This window comes from Hippopotamus amphibius, chromosome 5 (assembly GCF_030028045.1).
Source record: "Hippopotamus amphibius kiboko isolate mHipAmp2 chromosome 5, mHipAmp2.hap2, whole genome shotgun sequence".
NCBI lineage: Eukaryota > Metazoa > Chordata > Mammalia > Artiodactyla > Hippopotamidae > Hippopotamus > Hippopotamus amphibius.
This window is the reverse complement of record NC_080190.1, coordinates 36406242-36430440: the sequence shown is the minus strand read 5'-3', so window position 1 is coordinate 36430440 and position 24199 is coordinate 36406242. Positions and strand designations below refer to the sequence as shown.

General features: G+C 40.5%; 2 protein-coding genes across 2 annotated transcripts in view; one reads left to right on the top strand and one right to left on the bottom strand.

Moving 5' to 3' along the window:
- The window catches only part of CPEB3 (cytoplasmic polyadenylation element binding protein 3), a 176580-nt gene extending 168453 nt beyond the window's left edge, over positions 1 to 8127 (bottom strand). Inside the window, exon 1 of the mRNA XM_057736335.1 lies at positions 8001 to 8127. The gene's annotated coding sequence lies outside the window, so the exon portion shown is untranslated. The remainder of the gene's footprint in view (positions 1 to 8000) is intronic.
- A 113-nt stretch (positions 8128 to 8240) lies between these two features.
- MARCHF5 (membrane associated ring-CH-type finger 5) overlaps positions 8241 to 24199 on the top strand; it is a 62226-nt gene continuing 46267 nt past the window's right edge. The window contains exon 1 of the mRNA XM_057735724.1: positions 8241 to 8601. Coding sequence (XP_057591707.1) covers positions 8567 to 8601 — 35 coding nt within the window. The 5' untranslated portion in view covers positions 8241 to 8566. The remainder of the gene's footprint in view (positions 8602 to 24199) is intronic.

The following is a 24199-nucleotide window of genomic DNA, read 5'->3' as shown; positions in this document are numbered from 1 at the left end:
ACAACACCTCACAGAGTGCCTCACGCGTGGCTGCTGCTTGATATTGTAGTTACTTATACTCCACCTTGTCCAAAAAGGACCTCAGGCAGGGAGGTGTTCAACAAATATTTGTTGAATGATTACAGGCCACACTGCCCAGTCAGATTTTCTTTTTCTTTCTTTCTTTCCATTTTTCCATAATAAGCAGAACCACCATAATATTGTGACTTTTTTTTTTTTTTTGGCCACACGGCTTGCAGGATCTCAGTTCTCGATCGGGGACTGAACCTGGGCCACAGCAGTGAAAGCCAAGACTCCTAACCACTAGAGAACCAGGGAACTCCCAATATTGTGACTTTTCAAAAGCCTTTAATCATCCTTCACTTGCACCAATGATTTTTTTTAATTTAATTTAAAAACTTTATAAAATATATGCTCATGGAGAAAATGAAAACATCATAAGGGAATAAAATGAAAAGTAGGCTCCTCTTCCCATATTGTTTCACCATCCAGAGGTAATACTTAAAAAAAAGAAATTTCCTATGTGTCTTTCTAGAAATCTCCTTACATACACATGCTAAGTTAAAAACCAAAATTGGATAACACTATAGATACTATCTACTCCCTGCTTTTTTCACTTAACATATAGGTAGTATTTATCGGTTTCAGTGTTTGGTAACTATTCAGCCTTCTTTAAGTTATTACTTAAAGATTTGCCCTGATTTAGCATCATAAGAATATAAGCTCCACAAGAGCATTTTTGTCTCTTTTGCTCTCCTCTATCCCCAGCACCTAGATATACATGAATCATAACTATATGGTCAAAAGCACTTGCTAATGAATGTACTTCGTTTTGAGGAACTGCCTTCATTCAAGGTACACTGCCTTCCTTTAGCCAAGAGGCAAGGAAGATTAATTAGATGTTCCCTCCTTAGATTTTGAATATAGAATACAAATTTTGAGCAGAATACAAACAGTTGGAGGGAGTTTATGCATTACAGTGTGGTGGCTGCTACCTGACTGCTTCCAGCCTGGTTCTCCTGCCTTACTTTCAATCCTGTGAGCTCAGCCAGTTCCTTCCACTGAATCTCCTTTTGCTTAAGTTAGCTCAGCATTTCTCAACCTCAGTGCTACTGATATCTTGAGCTACATCATCTTTGCTGTGAGGGGCTGTTCTGTGAGTTATAGTAAGTTTAGCAGCATCCCTGGTCTCAACCCACTGATGCCGATAGCATCCCTAGTTTAACTTTTGAAAAAGCTTCCAGACAATAACAAATGTCCCCTAGGGGGACTGAATTAGCTAGAGTTGATTTCTGTGGGATGAAAAAAACCTAACTGATGACTACTACATCTTTGGCAACTTTTCATTATGGCCTATATAGAAATATCTCACTTGTTTCAATCGCTCAGCTATATAACACTATGTTATACTGACATAAGCTATTAAATCAGTCAACTAACAATGGATTTTAAGGTTTTATCTGGTGTTATTTTAAACAACAGCTTTATAGAAATACAAGTCAAACACCAAATAATTCACCCACTTAAAGAGTACACTTTAGTGACTTTTATTATATTCCAAGTTGTGCAATCATCACTACAATCTAGAATACTTTCATCATCTCAAAGAGGTGCACACCCCTGCATACCTTAGCCGTCACTCTTCAAAACTCCATCTCCCTCAATGCTAGGCAACCACTAATCTATTTTCTTTCTCTGTAGCCTTACCTATTCTGAACACTTCATATAAATGAAACCATAGACTATGTTCTCTTTTGTACTGGCTTATTTCACTTAGCACAATGTTTTCAAGGTTCATCCATGTTATAGCACTGAACAGTACTTCACCCCTTATTGTTGAATAATATTCCATTGTATGGACACATTTTTTATCTATCCATATATCAGCTGATAAGCATTTGGGCTGCTCCACTTTGTAGCTATTATGAATAATGCTGCTATGAACATTCATGCACAAGTTTCTGTGTAGACACAGGTTTTCATTTCTCTACGTACCTGGGGGTAGAACTGCTGGGTCATACGGAAAATTTATGTTTAACATTCTGAGGAAGTGCCAGACTGTTTTCCAAAATGGCCACATCATTTTACCTTCCCATCAGCAGTGTACTAGAGCTCTAATTTCCTCACATTGTCACCAACACTTATGATCACTGATCATTTATTATTCATCTTTTTTATTATAGCCATCCTAGGGAGAGTGAAGTGGTATTTCATTGTGCTTTTGATTTGCATTTCCCTGATGGCTAATGTTAGTGAGCATCTCTTCAGGTGCTTACTGCCCATTTGTATATTTTTGGAGAAACTTCCATTCAGATCCTTTGTCCATTTTTTAATTGGGTTATCTGCCTTTCTTTTATTGAGTTGCAACAAATCTTTATATATTCTAGCCCAAGTCATTTTTCAGATATATGATTTCCAAAAATTTTCTCCCATTCTGAAATGAGTAAAAGCCTTTTCACTTTCTTAACAGCACGAAAGTTTAAAATGTTTATTGTCGGTCTCTCAGGGGAAAGTAGTGTGAGATGAGCAGCTAGGTCAGCTTGCAGCTCAATCATGTAAAGTGCTTTTTTCTCAGAGACAACCATCATACTTTGGATGCAGCAGAAGTGTGCATATTTCCCATTTCATCACACAGAATATTTAAAATACACATTTCTAAGAGTCAAGATTCAGTAAATCAAATTTTTTTTTTTACTGTTTAATCAAGGGCATTCTTAAGTGAACTTTTGTTTTTACTCTATGTGTGTGGTAGTGAAGACTATATAACCATTAGTACAGTTTGGTGTCAGTGCCTTTAATGTGCTAAGATACAGTTTCATCCACCATTGCTTGTGCTATCAGTGTAAATGCCAATGCAGTGAAAGAGACATAATGTTTTAGTATTATTATAAAAATAGCTTTGACTTCACATACCTCCTAGAAAGGTTCTCAGGGAGCCCTATAGATCTGTTAGACCACTCTGAGAGCTGCTTCTCTATGACACCCACACTTGTTTAAAAAAGAAAATAATTCTTTATATATACATTTTCTCATAAAAATGATACTCCTGGAACAAGATACAAGAAGGAAGACGTGGCGTGTCATCCTGTGATTTCTACCTACTCTTGACACACCACTGCCTTATCCCAGAGACACCTAACCTGGAGAGAGGAATTTAAGCAAGGACAATGAAAAGTAATGAGTCTTCCGTAATATTTTGAGGAAAAGAAGACTAATTAGTAGATGATTTTTTTGGTAAAGTTACCTTTTGTAAATATTTTTTCCATTAGAGTTGATATAAGCTGTTAAAACTCTATTCTCTGCATAGCAAATGAAGATAAACAGGTTTTAGACTGTCCTCTATAAGTGGCCAGTGTAGCCTCTGTCCAGAATTATGAAAAGGTCAATTCAAAGTAATCCTATAGGTGCTAAGCCAGTAAAATGTATTCTGAGGACCAAGGTCTCCCTATAAAAGTGCTTTAAGAGACCCAGGAACATTATTTATTTGAAAACTACTTAGCTTATCTAAGGCTCTTCAAGAACTTATAACTGTGTTAAAGCAAACTTCTTAAATAGTTACAGACCATGGCTGAGTTACTGAGACCTAGGCCAGTCCTAACTTGTCTTTGTTCCCAACCCACCCTGCATACCACTGCAAAATTAATCCCCCTAAATCACTCTCACCTTGACTCAAGAACTTTCAGTACTAATTAAGAGCTAACACCAATGGAGCTCTTAACCATGTGCCCAGTGTTGTCCTGAACAACTTAAATGACTTTTCTCATTTAATCCTCCCAGGAACCCAGTGAGGTAGGTTCTGTAATTCTTCTCCTGAAGATGAGGAAACTTTGGCTTAAAAAGATTCACTAACGCCACCCCCACCTCCACCCCCGCCCGCCAAATTGCTGAGCCCTTGAGTGGCAATGCTGAGACTCAAATGCAGGTTTGAGCTGACACTCTCAACCACTGTGGCATTTCTGCAGAGATACCATTGGTCTAATAATCACTTAGGGAATTTGTTTTTTAAAAAAAAAGCTAATTGGACACAACTACAAGGCACGTGGATCAAAATTTCCAGGGTGATTCTCTGACTCAGCAGGTTTGGGGACCACTACAAGTTAACTCTCCATTTCCTACAGAATGGAGTCCATTTATGTCTAAACTCCTCCCAGCAGGATTCTAGGATAAGGGCAACATTCCTTAAATTGGCTTACAAAGCTCTTCAGAGTCTGTCATTTGACTGACCTTTTCGGTCCCATTTTGCCCCCAATCCCCTCTTTGTTTAGATTCCCCTCTTTATCACAGGGTTCCTTCTCCGGATATTTGCACATGCTGTTCTTTGGCCTGGGATGCTCTTCCCTCCTCCCTTTGTCCAATTAACTCTTGCTCTTCCTCAGCCTCAGCATAATGGACACTTCCTGAAAAACTTTTCTGACCTCCCTGTCTAGGTCAAAACCCTAGTTATTATCTCTCATAACACCATGTACTACATTTGCAACCTAAAAAAAATGTATTTATGTGGTTACCTCTCTCTCCCACTATAAACGATAAACTCCACAAAAGAAGGGACTGTGCTTTTCTCATTATTGTATCTCCTCTGCCTAGCTTAGTTCCTGTCACATAAATATTGCTTGTTCAATAGATACTTGTCGAAAGAATTAATAGCTTCAAGGCCTTTTAACTATTCCCTACTTAACCATCCAACCATATTTTTCACTCTCACTCAACAGAGACATACAGTTGCAGTTACACAGATGAACTTCCTCCACATCTTTTCATCCTTATCCAGACCCAAGATCCTTCTCTACCTCTTTACGTACATAATTCCTCCTATTGCTACAAGGTAGAGCCTAAATTCCCCTTGTTTCCCAAAGTTCTCTAATACACCAGCCTATGACAGTCTCCTCTAAACTGCTGCCTCACTTTGTACTTCTAGGCCATTCATTTGCCACTTCATATGCTGCCATGTATCAATATGTAGTATTTCATATGTTAAGTGCCTTGTTTCATTTATTGCTTTTTTAATATAAGCATTGTTAGGTAGTTTGCATGTTCTCAAAGGGTAGTTATTGTTTAATTTGTGACTACAGTATCCAGGCATACCATAAATCCTCTGAATAAATTAATGAAGAATATTCTGTGGCCTGCAACATGGACTCAGCCTGCAGTTGATCACCAAATTTGCAATTGGCAATTCTCCTTGGAGGGCACCTGGATGCTTTATATTATTTCTTTGGAAATCTCCAGGGCCCCTTTTGGCAGACAGTTCAAAACAAGTGTCATACGAGAAGATTAAAGTAATATACTACTTTAAATTTCCTAATATTTAGGAACAGTGCCATACTCAGGTATTTCTAAATCCATTATAAAATTATTAATGCATAAATACATTTCAACTTTTCTATTTTTGGGGGGGTCAGACTACGACCTAAGTAAGAACTTTTTTCCTTCAAAATCAGAAAGTAAATTATAATTCCAATTATCCAAGTCTTATTTGAAAATGCAAGAGCCAACGAAAACAAAGTTGACAAACAATATTGAAATTCAAGCTATGTGTGGCACCCATTTCAAATTTATTTGAAGGAATTTATTTCATGAGTTCTATTAATCATGATTTTTGTCCATACTAATTAAAAAACATAAAAAATTAAAGTTGGATAATAAAGAATTATCAGTTATCTGTTGATCTGTTTTTCTTTAGATGTCCTTATGAACATTTTATATGGAGCTAATTTTTTAACAGCTTTACTGAGGTGTAATTTACATACTATAAAATTAACTCGTATTAAGTGTACAATCAGTTCTTTAAGTATATTTACAGAGTTGTGCCACCATCACCAGGATCTAATTTTGTTTTATCTTATTTTTTAAATTGCAATATGATTCACAAAGTTGTGTAACCATCACCACTCTAATTCTGGAATATTTTCATCAACCCAAAAAGAAACCTCAAACCCATTAGCAATCTCTCCCCATTTCTCCCCAACTGCTCCAGCTCTAGGCAACCACTAATCTACTTTGTCTCTATGATTTTATTCTTAACATTTAATATAAATGGAACCATACAATATGCGGTTTTTGTGACTGGCTCCTTTCACGTAGCATAATGTTTTCAAGATTCATCCATATTGTCACATGCATGAGGACGTCATTCCTTCTTATCACCTGACAACATGCTGATGTATGACTACACCGCGTTTGGTTTATCCATTCATCAGTTGATGGGTATTTGGGTTGCTTTCACTTTTTGGCTATTAGGAATAATGCTGCTATGAATGCTGGCATATAAGTCTTTGTGTAGATGTATGTTTTTATTTCTCTTGGGTAGATACCAAGGAGTGGAATTACTAGGTCAGTATTAATCGCTTTTTTTTTTTCTTTTTTTGCTAATCACTCTTAAGATGAATAACAGAAAAATTGTTTCCCAATTTTGAAGGATTTTTGACACAGCCAGGAAACAGAATTTTCATGAAAACGCTGATATAAATTCTTAAAAAATAATAAGGTTGGGGCAGGCAGGGTACAGGCAGGAGCAGGGTAGAGGCAGGAGCGGGAGAGGAGGGGATGGTGACTCTGGAGACTCAGTCTGGAAGGGAGTGGTTAATAAAAGGTTAATAAAACCATTAAGAAAAACTAAGGTTAATCTGCACACCACTTTGCTATCAATAGAACTGTATTTTGCTATTACTTTCCAATTTGGGGCTCAAATAGAAATTCTAAGATGAGGTGAGAACTCCTTTTAGTGTAAATCACAAAATTAAATGGAGTCTGCCCTAACCTATTTAATCAATATGCTAGAATCGAATTCTATTTTTTGAGCAGCATGTATGTATCAACCTCCTTGTGGCTGACAGCTGCTTAAGAGATAAATACACAGTAAGGGAAGGCTTAGTACGAGTGGCAATAAATGGGGATTTAAAATATCAAACACCCTAATTAAATTACTTATTTCCCTCCCCTGTCAGGGGCCTGCTTTTCATTTCCTGAGGAAAAGGTGAAACATTAATTATAATTAGTCATGTAAATTCCCAAAGCTTTTTAAAAAGCATCTTTCAGAAACTGGAGGCCAAATAAACTTCTGGTCACAGGTTATTTTCGTTTTTCTTCCTGGCGATGCAGTCCCCTAGTTCAAGCCGACTTTAAGCAGATAATTAAGAGCTGATTGTAAAATTCTACGTAAAAAAAGAGCTTAAAAAACACATTTTAATTTAAAGAAAAATCAAACATCTTGCGGCAGAAATTAGGCATACTCAGGGGAAAACTACCGGACATCCTACCAATCACAGCACTAGAGAACGCCACAGGTCGTCCAAAAGACGCATTCCTTTTAGCCAACAGCTCTTTTCCTCCCGCCAAAGCTGTCCCTAGAGCGTCAGAGAATAACCCAACGAGCGAATTATGATTTTTCTCCTTTGATCTCCCGCACACACACATCCACCTGCTTGGAGGTGTCAAGGCGACTAGAAATGGTTAACAGTGACCAGCAGCAGAGAGAGAAACAAACACCCCTGACAACCCACAGCTGAGTAAGCAAGAGCTGTTTATTCACGAACATGTTCCATTTGGAGACTGCTGGCGAGCCCTTGAAAGCCCAGGCACATTTTAAAAGGTTCCTACAGAGGGAGGGAATAATCTCTCCTCACCCCATCCCGCGCCTCTCCCCCCTCCCCGCCCCGCTCCAGGCAAACATACAGTGAGAGGTTCGGGTGAGAACCATCTGGTCAAGGCAGCCCCTGCCCTCCCGACCCCTCAGAAATAACCTCACGCACTAGAGCATCCGAACCCTTGCGGGGGTTGTATAACTCCCCAAAATGGGTTCAGACGCGCCAGAGGCTCGCCCCAGCGCCGAGGGCTTCAGAAGGCGCTTCTGCCACCCCCACCCCCGCCACGGCCCGCCCCGACGCCGCCGCCGGGACTGGGGACCCCGCTGAGAAATGGCCCTTCAGCTCCCACCCCTCACCTGGCTTGGTCCCACCTGAGCACAAGAGCTGAGAGAAAAGAAACAGACAGGGAGGGCTGACCTTGATGCTACTGACAGTGGAGCGGCACATCCTGCTGCTTCCTGGAAAGCGGCCCGCAGGACATTTTTCCCCCAGGAGGAAGGAAACGGGAGGGCGCCGGGCGGGCGGCGGCGGGCGCGGCGGCGGTGGTCGGGGCGGGCTGTGCAGCCTCTAGCGGGGACGGTCCGAGGACTACATCTCCCAGGCTGCTCTGGGCGGCCTTGCGTCGTGACCCCGGCGCGCACGGAGGCGGTGACTCTTACCTCATAGAGGTAGCTCCTCCGCCGGCAGCAACTTGGCGCCCGCGGTCCATGGACCGGAACCCCGGGCCGACGGGAAGGATCCCGGGCCGCGATCGCCGCCTCCCCGCCCTAAGCTCCTCCTCCTCGCTCCCCACCGCCTCCTCCGGACGCCCGCGGGCCGCGCACCACCACCGCCGGGCTCGCGGAGCCGCCCCGGGAGGTTGGGTGGCGGGTTCGCGGCTGCCGCCGAACTGAGGCCTACTCCGCCGCCTCTCAGTGCTATTGTCCCTGGGCCCGGCCCTGACCGGGCCCACTGGGGAGGCGAGTGCGCCGGCTCCGCCGAAGATGCCGGACCAAGCCCTACAGCAGATGCTGGACAGGTACGGGCAGCCCTAGAGGAGGACGCGAGCCGCAGACCCTCGCTCCGGCCCTGCCGCGCCCGGCCTCGGGGCTCTTCGGAGCGGAGCCCGGCGTGCCGGGAGGAGTACCACGGCCTGAGGGCCAGGCGAGGGGCAGAAAGTTTGGAGTCCATACTTGGGGGAGGACGGAGCGGGCGGCCTGGGTGCGTAGACTTAAAGCGAAACTTAGCCAAGGAGTGGCGTCTAGCTTTGCCCGAACGTCTTTGCGAAGTGAGAGGGGCTCGTGTGAACCCAGAGAATGTTTCTTTTTCTTACTCTCCTCCTCCCCTCCCCCCAAACTGTGTTATAACGTGTTTGTCAGCGATGTCACTGGCAAGGAGAACCAGGCTAATTTTCCTGGGGAGTGATCCCCCTCCTATGTTAATACTCTTTCCAAAAACCAAGGATGAGCATTCTTTTGGAAAGCCTGATAGGCTGAGTTCATTCCTGCTTCCTCCCCCATCCCATCCCCACCCCAAACTATAAGGTCAAGAGTATCCGCAAGGGACTTTAACTGTCAGACGAGAGTAGAGGTTATGGAAGACAGCCATAAGTCCAACCCTGGACACTTAGCGTATTTTACCCTTGGTTGAGTTCACTGAGAAAGTTCCGTCTTATCGTGGGGCAAGTTCCTGGGGGGCTCCAGTCGGTAAAACTCTGTGAAATCGGCTGCACCGCCCTCTGCTGTTGAAATTCTAGGCCATGGGTTCTACCACAGTTTTTGGAGACCCTTATTCCACATGTTCCCCTAAGCCAGGACATAACTTCCTGGCATAGCCAGTGCTACAGGCTAATACATGGTTGGTTGCCTACAACTCTTAAGTAGACCTCTTGCCCCCCAGTTTAGCGTGTGGTACGGCTCTTTGTACTGAGGGAAAAAGTCCTACTGTAAGGTTGTTAAATGAAACGCCTCCCTTAAATGAGATTATACCCAGTTAAGCTGTTTGAATCACACCCAGAACACAGTCACTCAAGAGTAGGTCTTCTTCCAGAGTGACAGACATTTCCTTTGGAGTTTAGAATTTTGAAACATCTAAGCTGATGGAAATCATGGTACTGACTTTTTTCAGTTGGGGCGATCCAGTGATTAATCCAGCCCTTGTTTGAAGAGAGCACTTAGGTCAAGTTGTATTGAGTAACCCCTTTTTATGTAAGTAGTTTACAAGCTCCTGGAAGGCAGAAACTTACTCATCATTGTTTATTTTGAATCCTGCAACAGAGCCTGGTACTAAGCAGGTCATCAGTAAATATTTCTTTAATGAGCAAATGCATGAAATTTCTGCCATTTTCCCCACCAGGTAAATTATAATTTACCATACTGGCAAATTATATAGGACTATTGAAATATGTGCACAGGAGACCACTTTCTGCCACGGCCAATTCCAATCAAGTGAGACCCTATTCTGGTGCTGGGTATTTTATAGTTAACTTTTTTTTCTCCCTCTGAGGGCCTGCTGCTCTCCCTTTTATTTATTTTTTAATATTTATTTATTTGCACCAGGTCTTAGTTGCAGCACATGGGCTCCTTAGTTATGGTATGTGAACTTTTAGTTGTGGCATGCATGTGGGATCTAGTTCCCTGACTAGTGATTGAACTGGGTCCCCTGCATTGGGAGTACTCAGTCTTAACCACTGCACTACTAGGGAAGTCCCTGCTTTCACTTTTATGTAGGCGACTTTTAGAAAAGCTTTTGTGTCCAAAAACTGATCTGGCTTTATACTCTATAAAAGTAAAAAAGCCAAGGAGGGCTAGCGAGGCATTCAAAACATCTCAACAGAAACTTGGAAATTCTGGCTGCATATACTGAAACAGGTGACTATAAAACTGGCTTCCTTCATCTTCTGTACCTTTTTGACATACCTCAAGGTAGATCCTTAAGATGACATTCAAACATCTTTATTATCTACGTCAGTATTTTGCAACCTGAGGAGTTGAAATCACCTGAGGAGCATTTTAAAATACGGATGGTTGCCTAGCTCTGCCCACAACCAAAGTTCACAGATTTCTGGAGAATTGGGCCTGAGCATGTATATTTTCAAAAGCTTTCCAGATGTTTGTTGTGGTTGGAAATCACTTTTTTTTTTGGCTGCCCCACTCAGCTTTTGGCGTGGGTGTGGGGGATCTTTGTTCCCTGACCAGGAATTGAATCTGGGCCCCCTGCAGTGGAAGTTTGGAGTCCTAATCACTGGACCACCAGGGAATTCCCACTACCCTAAATCATAAGGGATTATTTCATGGTAAGAGATAGTACATTTTAGTGAGGTAAGCCTGGGAAGACATCTTGAAATTCTCATTTTGCCACTTACTAGCTATGTGACTTTGGACTTAAATTCTGTGGTTCTGCATCCTCATTTATAAAATGGTAATATCCTACCTCACAGGATTGTATAAATGAAGAACACGTGTAAGCACTTTATAAAACAATAAAATGCTATTTATATGTTAGGCACCCAGAAGGTATTTAAGATTCTAGTGTAACCAACCAGTGAAGCAGTGTCCACACACACCCATCTCATTCATCTTTACTATTATCATCTTAATCTGGGCTGGCCTTACATGCAAGTTGAACACAAAGATACTTGATGGGTTCATTTGAGGAATACTGACAGGCCCAAGAGACTAAAATGTGTCAGCATGTTGTGACCCAGAATTCTTGCTTCGAATTGGCTTCCCCCCAGCTTGGTCTTTGGGTCGCAGTTTTTAAGGGACAGAATTTAGCTCATAAACTTGCCCATATGTTTATTTCTTCAGTGCAAGTTCTATCCTTGAGAAGATTAAGGAAGTGTGTATAACATATTGTTCTTTCACTTCTAGGTTAAAATTGGGTATATTTTAGTGCTTATTAAATATTTGTACTTATTGAATTGACAATAAATACTGATGCATTTGCCTGGTACCATTCTAGGTCCGCAGTGTATGGTGGTAGTGAACGTAAGCAAAAATGCTCATATGGAGCTTTAATTCTAGTGAGGTTCGTGTTCCATAAACTGTCAAATAAAATGAAGATTGTATTTATGTGACATGGATGGTATGTTCAGTTTATGCACTTAGTCTCTCAAGGTTTCTTAATAGCAACTTACTAATAGCTGAAGTTCAATTACCTTGTCCTTTGTGAATAACTAAATTTAGTTTAGCAATTGTTTATCTTGATAAATTTTATTATTGCAGCATTTATAGATGGAAAAAATATATATAAATATATATTTTGATTGCCTTTCATTTTTATAAACAATAAGCAACTGTTTTATGTAAATTTATCATTTGAACCTTTTATATATATATTTTTTAAATATTTATTTATTGGCTGTATTGGGTCTTCCTTGCTGCACACAGGCGGGCTTTCTCTAGTCGTGGTGAGCAGGGGCTATTCTTTGTTGTGCACGGGCTTCTCACTGCAGCAGCTTCTCTTGTTGTAGAGCTCGGGCTCTCGGGCTTCGTAGTTGTGGCACGTGGGCTCAATAGTTGTGGCTTGTGGGCTCTAGAGCGCAGGCTCAGTAGTAGTGGTGCACGGGCTTAGTTGCTGCACAGCATGTGGGATCTTCCTGGACCAGGGCTCGAACCCATGTCCCCTGCATTGGCAGGCAGGTTATTAACCACTGTGCCACCAGGGAAACCCCATTTGAACCTTTTAAATTGTTTGAGAAAGAGGGTGGGAAAGGGGGTGGTTTTCTAGTATGATGAATGATTTAGGGTCACAAATTATTGCCCTAAAATTATAACCATTCATAAATTCAAACCTTTTACGTCAGTTCTCTGAATCTTGGTCAGTTTCTCTTCCTTCCCTTCATTGCCATACTTGTTTAAGGAGAAGTCTATTATATATTACTCTATCACCATTACACTTTCTCACTTTTTTATTTCTCAAAGTTAGAATTAAATGTATAGAGAATACAAAGAATACTGTAACAAACTGCAGGAATGGACCTCAGGTTTAAAGCCTGGTGAGAGAAACTTGACTTTTGTGTACCCCTTTCACATTAAACAGGAATTTGTTGAGATTGTTTTCATCACTTACTTGCACCTGGTGATTACGCAAGGACCATAGCCAGAGTCCCCAGAACAGTCAGATGGGAAGAAAAGCAGGGAGAATAATCTGCTCCCAACCTGCCTCCTGCAGTGGCAAAGTGAATTAGAATCCCCACTCTCAGGGGGTTATCAACTACATATGTACATCCTTTTAGAGGTTGTAGAGTATTCTGATAGGAACATGCTATACCATCTTCTGATTTACATAACCTTCTCTAGTGTCCATTAAAGCAACTTCTCATTCTCTGTGGCATCTTTTCCTCAGTCATATCACTATCCCATTTTGATGTTTACAGAACAATACCTGGAATTAAAAAACATTAGCAATTAGTTATATTTGCTTCCATCTCTATGTAAAAAGTGGAAACATTACAGATAAAGTCCCCTTCGGCCACTATCCCCAGTCCCATATCTTCTCTGCATCCCCACACCACTATCATAAATGTTTGTGTTCTTCTAGTCTTTGTTTAATGCTTTTATATATACCATATATAATTCATAGTTTTGTTTTTGTTTCTAAAACTTAAATATATCAATCTACAATTGACTTTTTAAAACACTGAGTTCTGTGATATACAGCAGTTAAAGAGAATATATAATCCATTGTATTAGCATACCGTTCTTTTCTTTCTTAATCCATTCTCCTGTTTATGACACTTATATTCTTATTTTCTCCTTATTCTCTCTCATAATCTGACTTCCATCCACTTTTCTCATCTATAGCTCTACTAAAAGTATACTAAAGGTTACCAATAATTTCCTAAGTGGTAAACCTAATGACTTTTTTTCTTTGTCCTCGTGTCCTTGACATATATGTAATAGAGATGAAACTGATGCCTACCACCCCCTGACTTCTTGAAACTGTATTCTAGTCTACCACACTATTTGTCTTTTACTTTTTTCCCCTTTCGTATATCACCTTACCTTTACGCTCTTCGATCACTTAAGTATGGTTCAATCCTCAGCACTTACCATTCTTCTCTGAAAAGTATACGTGCTTACTGTCTCACTTTCACCTTTGAGTGACTCCCAGATGTATGTCTTTATTTCTGACCTCTTTCCCATATATTAGTGTTTGCTTTCTAGCTGCCCAGTAGACATTTCCATTTGTGTATACACAGTATTACTAGCGCCTTAATGTATCTAAAACTAAACTACTGCTATTTCCCTGGCTTTTACTCATCTTGACTTCCCAATTTTTGGTCTTTGATAGGACCATTCTTCTAGTCTACCAGCCATAAAACCTACGTCTTTTTTTCTTTTTTGCTTTTTTTCCTCCAAATCTACTTGCTTGTCAATGCTGTAGATTTCTTTCTCTGACTTGTTTTTCTCTTCCAGTTTGACTTACAGAGTGGTGCAAGAATTTTCCAGTTTGACTTAACAGAATGGTACCAGAATTGGCCAAGGCACAATTATAATCATGTCATTTCCGTGCTTTAAAACCCATCAGTCTCAGCATCACCTATAGGATAAATTCTAAACCTTCAAGATCCTGGTGAAAAAGTTTAGCTCTATTAATCAAATCTAGCCCCAACCTACCCTAATGATACTCTTCTGCACTGCACTTCATTGTCTTTAGTATATCCTGCTATACATCTTCTGATTTTTGCTTTAGATGACTTTTTCCCTTTTGACACCTGGCTAACTCCAACCCATCTTTAGAATTCAGCTCAAGTATCACCTTGAATGAAGTATTGCACAGCTCCTTCAGGCAGAGTGAGTTACTTCTTCCTGTATTTCCATAGAACCTTTATGCATTCATTATAGTACATCACCGTGTATTGTAATTTTTTTTTTTTTTTTTTGCACACGGGCTTAGTTGCTCCGCGGCATGTGGGATCTTCCTGGAGCAGGGATCGAACTCATGTCCTCTGCATTGGCAGGCAGATTCCCAACCACTGCACCACCTAGGAAGCCCCTTATTGTGATTTTTTTAATGCACTATCCCATGTCTCAGAGCCTGCCACACATACCCTTTATTTTTACCACCACTACCATGAGCATTCAAGTGGAAGTTCACTGAGAACAGAAACTGTTCCCTATCTCATTTCCGCAGTAGGGGAACTTACATTGGAGACACTGTTGAATCATGGGGTCTGTCTTTTCACTATTTATATATCAGTGCCTAGAATAATCTTGCTGAAGCACTGTTTTAAAAATACCTCATTTGGGACTTCCTAGGTGGTGCAGTGGGTAAGAACCTGCCTGCCAATGCAGGGGACACGGGTTCGATGCCTGCCCCAGGAAGATACCACATGCCACAGAGCAACTAAGCCCGTGCACCACAACTGTTGAGCCTGCGCTCTAGAGCCTGTGAGCCACAACTACTGAGCCCATGTGCCGCAACTACTGAAGCCCTTGCACCTAGAGCCCATGCTCAGCAACGAGAGGCCACCGCAACGACAAGCCCGCGCACCACAATGAAGAGTAGCCCCCGCTCGCTACAACTAGAGAAACGAAGACCCAACACAGCCAATAAAATTAATTAATTAAATTAATTAATTTAAAAAATACTTCATTTGCTCAGAACCTTCTGTAATTTCTTAATTGCTTTTTTTAAAAAGATTTATTTATTTTTTATTTATTTTTAAATTTTGGCTGCATTGGGTCTTCATTGCTGCGCAGAGTCTCTAGTTGCAGAGAGCGGGGGCTACTCTTTGTTTCTGTGCTCGGGCTTCTCATTGCGGTGGCTTCTGTTGTTGTGGAGCACAGGCTCTGGGCATGTGGGCTTTAATAGTTGCAGCATGCAGGCTCAGTAGTTGTGGCTTGCAGGCTCTAGAGCGAAGGCTCAGTAATTGTGGTGCACTGGCTTAGTTGCTCTGCGGCATGTGCGATCTTCCAGCACCAGGGCTCGAACCCATGTCCCCTGCATTGGCAGGCAGATTCTTAACCACTGCACCCCCAGGGAAGCCATTCATTGCTTAGCTTAAGTTCAGATTCTTTTTTTGTTTGTTTGTTTTAATATTTATTTGGTTGCGCCGTGTCTTAGTTGTAGCAGGTGGGGTGTTGCAGCAGGTGGGGCTCCTTTGTCGTGGCATGCGAACTCTTAGTTGTGGCATGCATGTGGGATATAGTTCCCTGACCAGGAATTGAACCCAGGCCCCTTGCATTGGGAGCACAGAGTCTTATCCACTGCACCACCAGGGAAGTCCCTCTTCATTTATTTATTTATCTATTTATTTATTTGGCTGCTTTGGGTCTTAGTTGCGGTATGCGGAATCTTTCCTTGTGGCATGTGGGCTCTCTAGTTGCACTCAGGCTCCAGAGTGTGCTGTCTCAGTAGTTGCTGCACAGGCTTAGTTCCCTGAAGCATGTGGGATCTTAGTTCCCTGACCAGGGATCAAACCCGCCTCCCCTGCATTGGAAGGCAGATTCTTAATCACTGGACCACCAGGGAAGTCCCCAAGTTCAAATTCTTTAACCTAGCCTTCAAGACTCTCCATAATCATATTAATTGTGCTGTCTGTTATGTTTAAGACAGTGAGTATATGGCTGGCACCAACTACCTTCTTAAAGCTTTGCTTCTATTTAAGAATGAATTCATAAAGTGTATGTCTTTTGCTCAGGCCAAACCGATTTGCTCACTGTCCTGTGTTCTTTTCAGCATCTTGTCTTTCAAAATTCTACCCACTCTACAAGCCCACCCAGTTTAGTTTCTGCCTCATTTATAAAGCTTTTCTGACCATTTCAGCCAGAAATATTTCCCCCCTTCTCCAGATTCATGTAGCAACTCTACATGCGGTAGTTCGTAAGATGAGAGATGGTAACATTTATATGGCACATTGGAGTACACTGGAAGGGGTTTAGATCTCTAGTGAAAGCTCCTTATGGCTGCTTAAAAGTACCCTAGCAAAAATGAAACACATAATTACTTGTATTGGTTATAATTTCCTTAGAAATGAGAAATGGAAAATTTTTTCAAAATACACTATCCATATATGGCAGCATGGTGCGGTGAAAAAAGCTGATGTTCTTGGTTGTTTTTGCGGGGGGCGGGGGGGGGGGGTGGCCCGGAGGGGAGGTTGGTTTTAATCTTTATTGGGATATAATTTACAAAAAAGCTCATGTTTCAGAGTTGAGGCCTAGGTTGCATCCATGCCTTTCTACTTAACCATGAGACCTTGGGCAGACTGTTTTACCTTTCTGGGCTTTTGTTTCCTTATTTAAGACAGAAGTAATTGTGTTTGCAGAGTTTCTGACAGTCAGAGACAAAGAGCATGGCATGAATATATGCCCAATAAATAATTGCTTTCATTGGGGTATATTTCCCTTCCCCTCTTTCATAATGTGGTATAATTGTGGTAGCTCTTTGATGAATCCAGATACTGTAACTTCCATTCCACTTGGGTGGACAGACATATAAAGGGATTTTTAGCCTTCTTGGTATAGTTCCTGTTTAAGAATACATGGGATGTGACACTTTTAATCCTGAGACAGAGCAAGCAGTTTGCACTTTTTTCCATTGTTAAATTTAGGCATTCCTTGAATCAACCAGATCATGGTTCTCTAAGCATCTTCTGAATTAAGGACGTATTCTCTTTCCTTAGAACAGTCATGGAAATACATGGGTAAGGCACCATATATAATACAACAGCGACAATTTAAAGCTTGTTTCATTGCTTTCACTCCTGTATTCTAGAACTGTTCTATTCTGCTACATTCCAGTTTTCATCAAAGTGATCTCTAGGGCAGGAGCCTATGATTTTCCAGATCTTTCTAATAATCCAAGATAAACACCTGCAGTCTGAGTCTGCAAAGACAGACTTTACAGCCAGCTGTTCTATTAGATAACCATACCTATCTTGCTTAGTTAATTTATGTGCCAGTGAGAAACTATTCATTGATAAGTAAAGTTTCCTCCCCTTTTTTCCTCACATACATTTTAAATAATTAACTTAATCATATAAACTGGTTTAGTCAGAAATGAACCCTATGAAGTTACCTTTGTCATCCACCCTTTCCCAACTAGTTTGTAATATCTAGCTTTACGTATTTATTTTTGGCTGTGTTGGGTCTTCGTTGCGGTGTGCAGGTTTCTCATTGTGGTGGCTTCTCTTGTTGCAGAGCACAGGCTCTAGGCGCGAGGGCTTCAGTGTTGCAGCACACAGGCTCAGTAGCTGTAGTACGTGGGCTCAGTAGTTGTGGCTCACGGGCTTAGTTGCTCTGTGGCATGTGGAATCTTCCAGGACCAGGGATGGAACCCGTGTCCCCTGCATTGGCAGGCGGATTCTTTTTTTTTAATTTATTTATTTATTTATTTATTTTTTGGGGGGGTACACCAGGTTCAATCATCCGTTTTTATACACATATCCCCATCTTCCCTCCCTTCCTTGACTCCCCCCCCCAAACCCCCCCCCCACCCTCCCTGCCCCAGTCCTCAAAGGCATCTTCCATCCTCGAGTTGGACTACCTTTGTTATACAACAACTTCCCACTGACTATTTTACAGTTGGTAGTATATATATGTCTGTGTTACTCTCTCGCTTCGTCTCAGTTTCTCCTTCACCCCCTGCCCCCTCCCATACCTCGAGTTCTCCAGTCCATTCTCTGTATCTGCATCCTTGTTCTGGTCACTGAGTCCAACAGTACCATTTTTAGATTCCGTATATGTGAGTTAGCATACAATATTTGTCCTTCTCTTTCTGACTTACTTCACTCTGTATGACAGACTGTAGTTCTATCCACCTGATTACATATAGCTCCATCTCATCCCTTTTTATAGCTGAGTAATATTCCATTGTATATATATGCCACATCTTCTGTATCCATTCATTTGTTGATGGGCATTTAGGTTGCTTCCATGTCCTGGCTATTGTAAATAGTGCTGCAATAAACATTATGGTACAAGTTTCTTTTGGGATTATGGTTTTCTTTGGGTATATGCCCAGGAGTGGGATTACTGGATCATATGGTAGTTCTATTTGTAGTTTTTTAAGGAACCTCCAAATTGTTTTCCATAGTGGCTGTACCAATTTACAGTCCCACCAACAGTGCAGGAGAGTTCCTTTTTCTCCACACCCTCTCCAACATTTGTTGTTTCCAGACTTTGTGATGATGGCCATTCTGACTGGTGTGAGGTGATACCTCATTGTGGCTTTGACTTGCATTTCTCTGATGATTAGTGATGTGGAGCATCTTTTCATGTGTGTGTTGGCCATCTGTATGTCTTCTTTGGAGAAATGTCTATTTAGGTCTTCTGCCCATTTGTGGATTGGGTTATTTGCTTTTTTGGTATTAAGCTTCATGAGCTGCTTGTATATTTTGGAGGTTAATCCTTTGTCCGTTGTTTCATAGGCAATTATTTTTTCCCACTCTGAGGGTATTGGCAGGCGGATTCTTAACCACTGCGCCACCAGGGAAGTCCCTCTGGCTTTATTTTAAAACCTTTCTGCTCCAACTACATTGGCTTTCTCATTGTCCATGACCATATGCTCATTTCTATCTCTAAGCTTATTTATGCTGTTATTCTTACCTCAGATACCGTTATTCTTTTCATTCCCTGATTGTCATCTCATTTATAGTTCTTCCTTTTCTTGAAACCTCAGCTATTTCATCCTGTGTTTCTCATGGTCATCATCACATTTCTGTATTACCTTTGGTCACCAACAGCATTTCTTAGCACTGAATGTTTTGTATAGTTGTTTTTATATATCCTTCTATGCATATATTTGTTCCTTACCTAGACTGTAAGTTCCTTAAATGTATTTCTTCTGTCATCAAATAGTGAATGTACTAAGTAAGTTCAAGTTAATTTAGGAGATCTTGAATACTCTTAGATTTAAGGCCGACTAGATATGTATTCCTCGAACTGTTTGTGAATTTTATTATTGAGAATGATTTATATCAATAATTGGAAAAAAGTTATAATTTTAATTTAAAATCACATAAAAGTAAATGACTGATTTCTTTTCTTTTCTTTTCTTTTTTTTTTTTTTTTTTTTTGGTGCATGGGCTTAGTTGCTCTGTGGCATGTGGGATCTTCCTGGAGCAGGGCTCAAACCTGTGTCCTCTGCATTAGCAGGCAGATTCTTAACCACTGTGTCACCAGGGAAGCGCTGATTTTTTTCTTATATAAAGAGTGGCATGTTATGCATACAGATTAGTGATATTACCAGTATCAGTAAGGCCATACATTTATTTTAAGGAATAAGTAATATTCTTTAGATTTGTCTAGTTCTTTTTTCATGTCTTCATATTATAATTGTGATTTTTTTCTTTGATCTCTGAACCAATCATGATAATTCCCAGATCTCCCTTTACTTTGTAAGCTAATGAGCCCCAGCCTGGCTGGTGGAAAGGTATGGAAGTAAATTGTGAATGTGTATATCAGCAAGCAGGCGGTATTTAGAAAATCTAGTGGAAGGAAAAGAAGGGTGGAAGAAAATGAAGATTTGAATGAATATCTTAAGCAGTGGTGTTGGCCTGCTGAACAACTGGAGGATGATTAGGAATCCAGGACTTTTTCCACTGAATACCAGGGTGCCAGGCAGACGTGATTTATGTGCTAATTTAGGTAAGAAAATGCATCTATGAAATCTAGGCATAGATGTAAAGTTGGTACCATCTTTCTCATCTCTACCGGTGCCATTATTGCTATGGTTCATTTGATGGTTATGTATGTACCAGGCAGTTCTTAAGCAGTTTCATGATTACGTGTTTAATCCTTTGCAGTAGAGAATCTTTTTTTTTGATCTATTTTATTGAAGTATAGTTGATTTAGAATATTGCATTAATTTCTGCTGTACAGCAAAGTGACTCAGCTACACACCTACATACATTCTCCTTCATATTCTTCTCCTCTATGGCTTCTCGTAGGACACTGAACATAGTTCCCTGTGCTACAGTAGGACCTTGTTGTTTATCCATTCTATATATATTAGTTTGCACCTGCTCATCCCAAACTCCCAATCCATCCCTCCCCCACAAGTCTGTTCTCTATGTCTATGAGTCTGTTTCTGTTTCATAGATAAGTTCGTTTGTGTCATATAGATTCCACATGTGACATCATATGGTATTTGTCTTTTTCTGACTTACTTCACTTAGTATGGTAATCTCTAGGTCCATCCATATTGCTGCAGATGGCATCATGTCATTTTTTAATGGCTGAGTAGTATTCATGTGTGTGTGTGTGTGTGTGTGTGTATGTGTGTGTGTGTGTGTGTGTACACACCATATCTTTATCCATTCAGCTGTTGCTGGATGTTTAGGTTGCTTCCATGTCTTGGCTATTGTGAACAGTGCTACTGTGAACATAGCGGTACATGTTTTTGTTTGTTTCTTTTTACACATATCTTTTTGAGTTATAGTTTTGTCTGGATACATGCCCAGGAGTGGGATTGCTGGGTCATGTGTCCTCTCTTTTTTTTTTTTTTTTTTTTTGAGGAACCTCTATACTGTTCTCCATAGTGTCTGCACCAATTTACATTCCCACCAGCAGTGTAGGAGGGATCTACAATAGAGAATTTTAACATAAAGCCTTTTTCATGTTGAGAATTCCTTTGGAAGTTTAATTAGGTCTCTGCAGAATGTTTTGAAAGAATAAAACAAAGTATATAGCTCAGATGCAGAGAGTGGACTAGAGAACTCGAGGTTTGGGGCGGCGGGGGGTGAAGGGGAAGCTGAGACGAAGTGAGAGAGTAGCATAGACATATATATACTACCAACAGTAAAATAGATAGCCAGTGGGAAGTTTCTGTATAACAAAGGGAGTTCAACTCGATGATGGATGATTCCTTAGATGACTGGGATGGAGAGGGTGGGGGAGAGTCGAGGGAGGGAGGGAATATGGGGATATGTGTATAAATACAGATAATTGACCTTGGTGTACCTCAAAAACTGGTACAAGAGTGTAAAGCAATTATATTCCAATAAAAAAATATGTATGTGTGTGTGTGTGTCAGAAATGACCCAATTACATTGAAATACAGCTATCAAAATATTAAAAATCTGACATAGTAATATGACCTTTAACACAAATACAAGGTCTATTATTGGTGGGCCTGATATTCCAAATTAGCGATGGGTTAAATGTTATTTTGGGATCTGCACAGCTGTAATATGAAAATTTCTGATCACTGTACTAATTTCTAATTGCAATACTAATATTACTATGATTTGCTTACATTCATCATTAAAAGAAAATTGAATTTTATTTAGTGGTTAGTGAGAATAAAGGTGTAATTTTTTTCCCCATCCAAATTTACCAACCCCATACATTTTTCATAGACCCCAGATTAAGTACCCCCTGCGTTAGGGACTCCCCTGGTGGCGCAGTGGTTAAGAATCTGCTGCCAACGTAGGGGACACGGGTTCGATCCCTGGTCTAGGAAGATCCCATATGCTTCGGAGTAACTAAGCCCGTGAGCCACAACTCTGAGCCCATGTTCCGCAACGGCTGGAGCCCGTGCTCAACAACAAGAGAAGCCACTGCAATGAGAAGCCTGCACACCACAACAAAGGGTAACCCCCGCTCACCACAAGCCCACATGCAGCACCGAAGACCCAACGCAGCCATAAATAAATAAATAAATAAATAAATAAATAAATAAATAAATAAATAAATAAATAAATAAATAAATAAATAAATAACCCACCTACCCCTGGATTACAAAAACTCTGAAAGAGATTGTCATTAAACCTAAAATAAGTGGTAAGCAGGAATTTGAACTCAGGCAGTCTGGCTCCAAAGCCCAGGTTCTTTAACCAGTTAGGATACCCTGAACTCACAAAATCTTTTCCCCAAATTTAGCTAGCTTTTTTCCTTAGATAAAAGGATCTCAAGCATTTTGCTTACTATTTAATTTAAAAACCAAACAACTTAAAAATGTTTACATTGAATGTAAAATAAAATTTCATTTTTGTGTTATGGTGAGTTGGGGGAACTTACAAGGGGAAGAAATATGGAAGAAAAGAATAGCCAGAGCAGAGGTTCTCAAACTTTAGATATCACAATCACCTGAAGGGTTAGTTAAAATGCAACGTTGGTGGGAATTCCTTGGTGACACAGTGGTTAAGAATCTGCCTGTCGATGCAGGGGACACGGGTTTGAGTCCTGGCCAGGAAGATCTCACCTGCTGCAGAGCAACTAAGCCCGTGGGCCACAACTACTGAAGCCCATGTGCCCTAGAGCCCACATGCCACAACTGCTGAGCCCATGCACCACAACTACTGAAGCCTGCATGCCTAGAGCCCGTGCTCTGCAACAAGAGAAGCCACTGCACTGAGAAGCCCATGCACCACAATGAAGAGTAACCCCAGCTCGCCACAAGTAGAGGAAGCCCTCTCGCAGCAACAAAGACCCAATGCAGCCAATAAATAAATTAGTTAATTAAAGAATAAAATACACATTGGTGATGCCTCAAAAAGTTAAAAATAGAATTACCACATGATCCAGCAATTTCACTTATGGGTATATTCCAAAAAGAATTAAAAACAGGATATTTGTACACCCATGTTCATAACAGCATTATTCACAATAGCTAAAACTTGGAAGCAACCCTAGTATCTATGACCCATGAATGGACAAGTAAAATTGGTATATACACATACAATGTAATAGTATTCAGCCTCAAAAAGGAAGGATATTCTGCAATATGCTATAATGTGTATGAACCTTGAAGACATAAAAAGACAAATACTGGATGATTCCACTTATATGAGGTACTTAGAGTAGTCACAATTATAAAGACAGAAAGTATAAGAGTGGCTCTCAGGGGCTTGGGGGAGAGGAGTTTGGGGAGTTGTTTAATAAGTATAGAGTTATAGATGAAAAGAGTTATGGGGGTGGGTGGTGGTGATGGCAGGACAACAGTGTAAATGTGTTTAATACCACTGAACTGTACACTTAAAAATGGTTAAGATGGCAAATTTTGTTATATATTTTCCCACACACACAAAAAATAATTTTTAAAGAAATTTAAAATAAATAAAAATTTTAAATATAGTATTGGATCCCATCCTCAGGTTTCTGATTCTGTGGGTCTGGAATGGGACCTGAAAATTTGCATTTCTAGCAAGTTCTCAGATGATGTTTGTGCTTCACACTGAGCACTGCTTTCTGAGAGATTGGATGATTGAAGAGAACAAGGGGAGGAAATAACTCAAAGAGAAACAATTAGAATTTTGTCAAAAATTACAACCTCTTCTTAGGTGTGGACTTTGAAAAGTTTTTGGCTTTGTCCTTTGAAATGGCAAATAGCCAGTTCTAACCTTTTAAGGGTATTACAATTGCCATCCCATAAACTGTAACATTAAAATATGTAATAACTTATAGTTAAATTGATCTTGCAGTGCAAATATTATAGTATTGTCAGTAAGAATTTTTAATATCAAAATGTTTGGTTTTATCTTTGTTGGCTGTTTTTATCTAAGAAATGACCTGATCCAGTAGCCAGAATCAGGAGAATATTTTGCCCTGTGTGAGAAATGGAAAAACTTGCAAGACTCAGAGTACTTGGAGTGGAAATTAGATTTATTTAAGTCTTTTCTGCTCAAGTTCCAGTCAGTCAGAAACAAAACTATTGACAAAAAATACTGTGTCATTTTTTTTCTTTTT